Source organism: Rhamphochromis sp. 'chilingali' (assembly GCF_963969265.1).
Source record: "Rhamphochromis sp. 'chilingali' genome assembly, chromosome: 8".
Lineage (NCBI taxonomy): Eukaryota > Metazoa > Chordata > Actinopteri > Cichliformes > Cichlidae > Rhamphochromis > Rhamphochromis sp. 'chilingali'.
The window spans coordinates 40185060-40194392 of NC_137935.1; the positions used below are offsets into that span (position 1 = coordinate 40185060).

General features: G+C 41.8%; 1 protein-coding gene across 3 annotated transcripts in view; it reads left to right on the forward strand.

Moving 5' to 3' along the window:
* The first annotated feature begins 17 nt into the window (after positions 1-17).
* Positions 18-9333, forward strand: part of tex12 (testis expressed 12) — a 75772-nt gene continuing 66456 nt past the window's right edge. For all 3 annotated transcript variants that reach the window (XM_080889176.1, XM_080889177.1, XM_080889175.1), the window contains exons 1-4: positions 18-155; positions 4447-4579; positions 6577-6676; positions 7144-7195. In XM_080889176.1, coding sequence (XP_080745302.1) covers positions 4481-4579; positions 6577-6676; positions 7144-7195 — 251 coding nt within the window. In that variant the 5' untranslated portion in view covers positions 18-155; positions 4447-4480. The remainder of the gene's footprint in view (positions 156-4446; positions 4580-6576; positions 6677-7143; positions 7196-9333) is intronic.

The window sequence follows — 9333 nt, forward strand, 5'->3', positions numbered from 1 at the left end:
GGCAGGACTACATAGAACGCGGAAGTGTTAGTGCAAGTAGTCCATTGGACTATGAAGAAATTAGCAGTGGAGTAACTTACTTTGCAGTTCTTCTGACATCTTTTCAACGACTACATGAGGCTATTTAACTCTTCAACATAGATCCTGAACATCTTGTAAGTGCCTGTTACCTTTATTTTATTTTTTAAATCTTAGCAAAAGTAGCTGTTAAGTAGCTATTAGCAGCTAGGCTAACTCGGTAAACCAGAAAAAACAAGGTTTTGCTAAACAGAGTTTTAACTAATAACTTCTCACAGTTGAATTTGTGATTAATGAGGAAGGTGAGAGCTGAGAGAAGAAGGTCCCAGCTTTCAAAGAGCCTGAGCTGGAGCAAAGTGACACCAGCTGAAGCCTGTAATGGAAACTAAGCATTATGTAAGACAGGGCTCTGCGGCTGTGGGGACGGGATATACAGGCCATGGCCTTCCATGATCTCCTGACAAATAGAGACGCAGCCTTGCTGGTCCGTTTAAGAAAGGCCTCACTTTCCAAAGAGAATTATTCGTTTCCCCTTATCAGAGGTCGCATTTGTTAATTTAATTAATCTTGAAGGTCTGTATCCATTTAATGAATTTGTATCAAAGGTGCGAAAGTACCGATACTCTTTATTTAACTGAAGATACTTAAAAATACTTTGGTAAATAGTGAAGTACTGATTCAACTTTTTCAAGAAGGTAATCAGTAGCTCTTTGAAGGATGTTTCTACCAGCTAATTTTGTACAAAGGTAACTGAACCTTGTGCTTTATTAATGTCATTATATATTATTATTATTATTATTATTATTTCTTTTACTTTTCCCCACACCCAAACAAAAAAATGAGTGTCATCAGGAGTTTGAGTGGGATTCAGCAGGTGGGGGAACCCAGAGATCAGGTGTAGTGGCTCAGTTTGGGGAAAAGGATCACAACTCGCATTCATTACTATTGAGAACTCACACAGGTTATTTTTGTACAGGCTGAGATCAGCTAACCCGTGCTGCTGCTCCTCTCAGGTTTACTGCTTTTTGGGGATTTACACAACTGAATTCAACAAGATTTAACCAAGTATTTCACCCTCTACACCACACATGTTGAACTCCAGGCCTCGAGGGCCGGTGTCCTGCAGGTTTTAGATGTCCTTGATTCAACGCAGCTGATTTAAATGGATAAATGACCTCAACATGTCTTGAAGTTCTTCAGAGGCCTGGTAATGAACTAATCATTTGATTCAAGTGTGTTGACCCAGGGTGAGATCTAAAACCTGCAGGACACCGGCCCTCGAGGCCTGGAGTTTGACAGCCCTGCTCTACACTGACAGTATACTGTCTGCATATGAGGCAAATGTACACATCATCAGCTTAAATTCAAATTCATCTCTGCTACACTTGGTCTAACCTAACTCTGACCATGAGCAATACAGCCACTGTGTACCAGTCCAACACATAGACAGTAAAACTGTGTTTTTATTGTTTATTTACCACAATACAGCAAGTTAACCTGTTTATCTTGCGCTAGACTGCTGGGTGTTTTCATACAACCACTGAATAACACAAAGTATACACTTCAGGATGTTTCACAATATTTAAAAAAAAAAAAAAAAACTTCAAACCATACGGATCCAATATCTGATTTAAAGCTGATGACATTACACCTAAGCTTTACATTTCCTGTTTATCAAATATCTTTAAATAGAACTTTGTTCTTCCTGTCATCTCCTGTCTTTCTCCATCTCTGAGTAAATTTAGCTCTCATCTCCTTGTAAATACAGCGGCGGTACCTTTAGCTAACATGCACACTGTGTGACAGAGTACATAGAAACAGTTTGTGTAATTGCTGATATTTTTAGAGTTGTTAGAAACTTTGCATTTTAAATACCTGCCACTAGAGCTGCCACAAACGATTATTTTGATAGTCGACTAGTCTGCGATTATTTTTGCGATTAGTCGACTAATCAGATCATCATCCATTGGACGTAAAACGTACAGCTTATTGCACCAGCAGCATCTGCTCTTATATAACTATCATTAGCTTACAGCATTAAGTGTTTAAGGTCTGTGCTAACTAAAAATAAAGACAAGATGATAGTTTATTGAATTTTAATGAAATTTGCAGATTGTTTCGGTGAAGTTTAATAAACTCCTTGCTATCTAAAATATAACAGGACACCGGAGTAAATTCTGGAGCATCTCACACTTCTGATAATCAGCTGTCTGCTTGACGTTTATTCAGCTGTGTAAAAACTTTAATCTCAGCCAAACCGATTTACTCAGCAACAAATAAAACACTGAAAAAAGCCAAACAACAACATTTTTAAGTTCTCTAAGTGACTCATATATCATGTTTAACCTGAGTAGGAAAGACAGCGGTGGGTTTGAAAACGATTAGCCGGGAGTCCGGTGTTCTCACGGCTCTAGTTAGCCTCGCCCCCGGCTAACTATCGAGCTAGTGGGTAACAGACGTCTCCGAAAACGTCGGAGCGCTTTTGAAAATACGTGGTGTCTTGATAAACTGAGCAGATATTTGAGGTTTACACAGCAACATCCCCGCCTGAAAATATGTTAAACGTTTATTTTGTGACCCAGAAAGAATAATAAGAGTAATATTAAAACTAACTAGCTGCCGCCATTGTTGGAAACTGAGCAGGGCTGCGCTATGAATTCTGGGACACAGCTTCTTCTTCTTCGGGGTTTAACGGCAGCTGGCATCCTTGTACATGCAGTGCTCAGTCGCCTCTGTCAGTGCGCCCCAGGGCAGCTGTGGCTACAATGTAGCTTGCCATCGCCAGTGTGTGAATGGGTGATTGAATGTAGTGTGAAGCGCTTTGGGGTCCTTAGGTACTAGAAAAGCGCTATACAAATGCAGGCCATTTACAATTTAGTGCTGCCATCTTCTGTTTCAGGCCGTTATTACACTCTCAAATCCTACTACTTATTCCTGCGTCTTTTGGGATCTTACAAACGACGCGTCGCCTATTAAATTAGTTGTTGGCGATTTTGATAGTCGACGTAATCGTGACTAGTCGACTAATCGTGGCAGCCCTACCTGCCACTTTAAAAGCCTTACTACTTTTGGCCTACTTTATCACCTCAGCCCTGTATAGCGCTTTCGATTAAGGATAAATTATCTTTGTGCCTCTTTCATCCCTTTCTGTGTGATAAGCACAGGTGATGGAAACACCAGTAGGATTGTCTTTTTATGTGTCATTGTTCCTTTCATTTAAGATGCGCACATATGTTTGCATATGCCTCTTTTAAAGCAAAGTGCAGATACCAGAAAGTTTTTGAGTACAGTAACAGGGTATTTTTACTTTGTTACTTCCTGCCTCTGCCACTTCCAAATCAGGCCATTGATATGAACATACGAGCTTAAATATGCTTAAGAGGTTTTTTTTTTTAGCTGTTTTTACAGAGAAGCACCTCCCTGTGGTTTGTGCACTCTGACATTTTCAGAAACCTGGTTACCTCATTAGTCTTTAAATGTAATCCAGTGTTGGTTACTGTGGCCAGTTTCTCCTGTTTTCCTGTTTGTGTTAGAAAGTCTTTCAACCCAATTTCAGCAGAGTTGAAATTGACTCTTTAAAGTAAAGAAAGGTACAGTATTGCACTTCTAGCAAATATAAATTCTATAAATCAACAGAGTAAATAGTTTAAAAAATCATGGCTGCCTCCACCTCATTCCCTGCACACTATAAGTCCGACTCCCCTTTTACAAATCTGAGTCAAATCCTCTCTGCGTTTCTCAGCCGTCTGCTTCCTCAAGCATGAAAATGGGTTGGAAACGGGAGTTAGGAAGTCCTGCCGTCCACCATAATGGATGCTGAATGAAAGTTTTGATTAGAAAGGGTTAACATTATTGTACATTTCTGAATCTTACTAAGCTGAAGCTAACGATCTCATATTTTAAAAACCGTGCAGACATAATATAGTATAGACACATAGTGTCATGTGTTATTTAAACCAACACAAATATGAGCAGAAGGTTCAGGATGTCCTCGTCACAGTACAGAGGAATCAAACAGACGGACTACATTGTGCTCGACATGCTGTGTTGGTCTCAGACTCATGAATTGTTAGCCAAAAGCAGCATTTGCAAAGGTCACCTTTTAAACAGACAGTGGTATTTTAACACTAAGAAAGATACCATTGTTTTTCATCGTGGGATGCAGTTATCAGTAACATGCTGAACTGGGTTTAATTAGTAGTTTTCTGTGTAAATTTCAATTAAAAGAAATGCATAAATCTTAATATATAAGTAAGCTGGGAGTTTATTTCATTTTATTGGACAATATTTTAATTGGCTGATTCTATTATGGTGTAGCTGATTTATCATTTTTATGTATTAAAACACAAACCCACATTAATTCAAACTACACTCTAACATTGATGCTGACAAAGCTGAGTGTTTTTTTTTTTTTTTTTTTTTTTAAAGTCAGGTTTTCCATTTGCAGTTCTGTTGTCTCACAATGGAGGACGCAGGAGCAACGGCAGGAAAACTGATGCCAGCAGCACTAAACATGATGGTGAACAACAACAACGGGCTGAGACAGACGAGCTCTCAGGAGGTGAGGATGGCTGTCCAATAGCACCCAAAACTTGTTTCTTTAAAAAATGGAAATCCAGAGAATTTTTAATATTTGTGTCCATTCAAAAATGATAGCAGACCCACCGGTGCATGAGTAACATGAATCAGTTATTAGACTGACTCGTTATTAGAGCCACATCTTTCAAAAAGGGTCCCGAAATCTTTGTTTTTGTCTCTTGATATGCATGTAATTCTTTCTAGTGGAAGGTTTGACATCCAATTTGGCTGCTCTTCCTTTCAGTGTGTTTTTAGATCCACTCCTTTGAAGGTATTATCTTGTGCCTCTACAATGCATGCTGTGTCTCCTTTAGGAGATAGTTTTGGTTTCAGTACGGCCCGATCGTGGATACAGTCAGTCTCCAGAGGCCCATTTGAGCCTGGAGAAAGCCTGCTTTGATGTTTGGAAGCATTAAATATTTCAGTGTGATCAGTCTTTTCCTCATTCACACGGAGTGTGTTACGTTAGTGACATTTTAAAAGGACTCTCATTTCTGGTACGTGGACAGAGTGAAAAGGAAGCAAATCTGAAGAGTGGTTGAGATGGTTGTTCAGGTGTGGTCCGTCTTCCTGCACGACGATGCCACTGTGGCACGCGCTACTGTTCTGGTGTTGCCTTTGAATTTCCTCCCTCAGGTCCTTGAGGCTCGATGACTGTCTCAAACCGGGAAACAAACCCTTCACGTGAAGTTCAGGCCAGTTTAAAACAGAGGTGATGTTGCACAATGAAGGACCGTCGTGAAATCAACAAGCTTCACGGTAGCAGTCTAAAAATAGTAGCTGTGCTGGGATCTGTGTGAAGACAGTCGTTCATTAGGCCGTTCTTAATATTCTGTATGTGTAATTTTGATGCAGTAGTGTCAGTAAGATTGTTCATCTCAGGCTGTTTTCCCACATGAACTCCTTACAGTGGCAGGAGAGTCATTGTCCAGAGTAGCCTTAGAGACTGGAAACACTCTGCTTTTGGTGAGGGAGGCAGGTCACATGATCATCACCTATTCACTGCACATTTCTCACATTCATGGTGTTGGACCTCATGGAGCCTCTGCTGGCAGGATCATGCTCCATTACATGGAGAGATGTGGATCTAGAAAAGTTCAGGGCTGAGGTGTATGTGTGAAAAATGATTTGTAGATTGGGAGTGTTATTCTTCCTTAAAACATTTCACTGCGGACAAATTGTGCTTGTGTATAAGGCAGGACAATATATTTATCACGATATATATTTGAAAATTCGCAATAACGATATAGCTGACAAGATAATTAATGCAAACAAAATACTTTACAATTTCACAACTTAGTGCAAACACCCCATCAATGTATTTTCACTTAAACAAGCAGCTGATGTAACAGTGCAAATGCAAATTCCTCGCTGACAGTTTAACCAAAAGGCATTTCCAGTGGAAATGGGCTGACATATCCTGAGCATAACCATGTATAATATCCACACAAGTTAAAAAGAGCTGCTTTGCAACATCAAACTGCAGTGTGCCAAATAAAAAAAGTCAAATACATATTTTTGGACCATAAGGCGCACTGTTGATTTTTGAGGAAAGTAAAGGATTTTAAGAGTGCCTTATAGTCCGAAAAACACGGTAATAACGACGGCTGGCTTGCATGCGCTACCAAAAATGTGCTTTGTTGTGCATCTGATGGACGAAAGCCAAACCAGTTCCAGTTCATCCGTTTCATTCAACGATCCGCTTTCCCCCTACTAATGCTCCGTCGCTGCCATGCGTTTTCGGCCATGTGCGTATGAAAACAAAGGCACTGAGCACGCGCATTTACCCATATTCTATCGCAATATTTCATTTTCTTATCGTTGCCTAACATTATACCAGTATTACCATGAACGGTATGATATGGCCCAGACCTACTTGTGTACATAGTCACTCTCCAGAGCAGGAGAAACTCTGCTAGGTTGATGTTTGAATGCATGAAAACATTTTGGTGTCATCAGTTTTTTTCCTCATTGCAACAGATGGAATGTGCAAATGTAAACGAAGAGACCTCTCCACAGAAAAAGAAAAAGAAGGCCCTCTCTTTGGAGTCAGCCAATCCATTTGAGACTATAGCTGCAGGTATGCCAGTTATGCAAAAGTGTGAACGGTGTAGTGTTGTGTATGGTTGGTTACTTTAGTGGAAACAAAAGCAAACACACTACTTTTTTTTTCTTCTTTTTTTTTTCCTTTCCTCTGGCTGGCAGCATGACGTCACAGGAAATTAGAGTGAGGCTGCTTCATAAACAGGATGTGATTGTGTTAAAAAACAGGATATAATTTATTGACCTTTCAGTGGAAGTGGTAAGACTCGATATTAAATGAGAACAGCTCGCATCTTTTTGCTGCTCTGAAATGTCAGCAGATACGTGTCTTAGTGCAATTGTTCCATTAGTCATGCAGCCTGATTTTAAATTTCTGCAACGATACCTGCTTGTATTTATATACGTATCCACATTAAAAACATACTGAAAAAATGGTGAAATGACAGCTAAGCAAAGACATCTGCAGCACGCCTAACATGGACTTGCTTTCTTGTTGTGTTACAGGTGTGAGCAAGGTGCTGAGCGTGCTGGTTTCTGAGTTTGCTGAAACTTTAAGGTATTTACACAAGTCAAGACTGATTCTTTCCCATGATGCCAATTAAACATGGCTGATCAACATTTTCTCATGAAAAAGGGGAATGTAGTACCCTACCAGCACCAGCTTTATCCTGATGGGTGTGCACAAACCTTTGACTGTTACTGTAGCAGAACAGCACTGGATGTTTGGCAGGATCCAGATAAAAGAATATATACTCAGCAAAAATATAAACGCAACACCTTTGTTACTGCTCCCATTCCCCATGGGATGGACGTAGAGACCTAAAATTCATTCCAGATACACAATATAACCATCCCTCCCAAACAGTGGTCACAAATCAGTCCAAATGTGTGGTAGTGGGCACATCTGCTATATTGAGATAATCCATCCCACCTCACAGGTGTGCCACATCAGGATGCTGATCTGACATCATGAGTAGTGCACAGGTGTACCTCAGACTGCCCACAACAAAAGGCCACCCTGGAATGTGCAGTTTTGTGTGCTATTGGGGGTCTGGGGACCCAGAACCGGTCAGTATCTGGTGTGACCACCATTTGCCTCATGCAGTGCAACACATTGTCGCATGGAGTCTATCAGATTGTCAATTGTGGCCTGTGGAATGTTGGTCCACTCCACTTCAATGGCTGTGCGAGGTTGTTGGATATTCGTGGGAACTGGTACACGCTGTCGTATACGCCGGTCAAGCACATCCCGAACATGCTCAATGGGTGACATGTCCGGTGAGTATGCTGGCCATGCAAGAACTGGGACATTCTCAGCTGCCATCTGCCCTGAACAATGTGAACCATGATTCATCCGTGAAGCGCACACCTCTCCAACGTGCCAGACGCCATCGAATGTGAGCATTTGCCCACACAAGTCTGTTACGGCGACGAGCTGGAGTCAGGTCAAGACCCCGATGAGGACGACGGGCATGCAGTTGAGCGTCCCTGAGACGGTTTCTGACAGTTTGTGCAGAAACTGTTTGGTTGTGCAAACCAATTGTTCCAGCAGCTGTCTGGGTGGCTGGTCTCAGACGATCTTGGAGGTGAACCTGCTGGATGTGGAGGTCCTGGGCTGGTGTGGTTACACGAGGTCTGCGGTTGTGAGGCCGGTTGGATGTGCTGCCATATTCTCTGAAACGCCTGTGGAGACGGCTTATGGTTGAGAAATGAACATTCAATGCACGGGCGACAGATCTGGTTGACATTCCTGCTGTCAGCATGCCAGTTGCACGCTCCCTCATTGCTTGTGGCATCTGTGGCATTTTGCTGTGAGACAAAACTGCACATTCCAGGGTGGCCTTTTGTTGTGGGCAGTCTGAGGTACACCTGTGCACTACTCATGAAGTCAGATCAGCATCCTGATGTGGCACACCTGTGAGGTGGGATGGATTATCTCAATATAGCAGATGTGCCCACTACCACACATTTGGACTGATTTGTGACCACTGTTTGGGAGGGATGGTTATATTGTGTATCTGGAATGAATTTTAGGTCTCTACGTCCATCCCATGGGGAATGGGAGCAGTAACAAAAGTGTTGCGTTTATATTTTTGTTGAGTGTACCTTTGGTGCCTTTACTGCACCAAGTCCGTTCAAGTTTAGCCACAAGCAGCAGCTCATTACGTGACCTTTTAAAACGGGGATGTGATGCTGATTTCCATTCGAATAGAATCAGTGCTTTTGCAGCGATCGTGCCCGACCTTGGAGCTCGCCTCTGAAGGGACGAGAAAGACAGTCTCGTCCGAGCAGTCAATTTTGGCCAGGTTACAGTCCAGGTGAACGGGCGAGTCGCACTGTTTGGGGAAACAATCAAATATGTCCTGGCCAAGACCACAACACGTGTGACTGTGCAATACCACATTTACCACACACGGAGGAGACAGAGGCAGGAATCTGTTATGAAACCTATACAAAACTTTAAATTGTGTTAACCTGTACCTGGAATTGACAGAAGGGCTTAACAGGGATCTGAAATTGCACCACCCAGTTCACTGAGTCAGACTTCCCTGAATTGACTGGCAGTAACTGGTGTAACAAAAACTTTGATGAACCAGGAAATGTTTGGCTGTACCAAGAATAGAGCATAGTGTATAACGCAGGGGTGCCAAACTTACGGCTGGCAGGTCACATCTGACCTGTGATACAGTTATA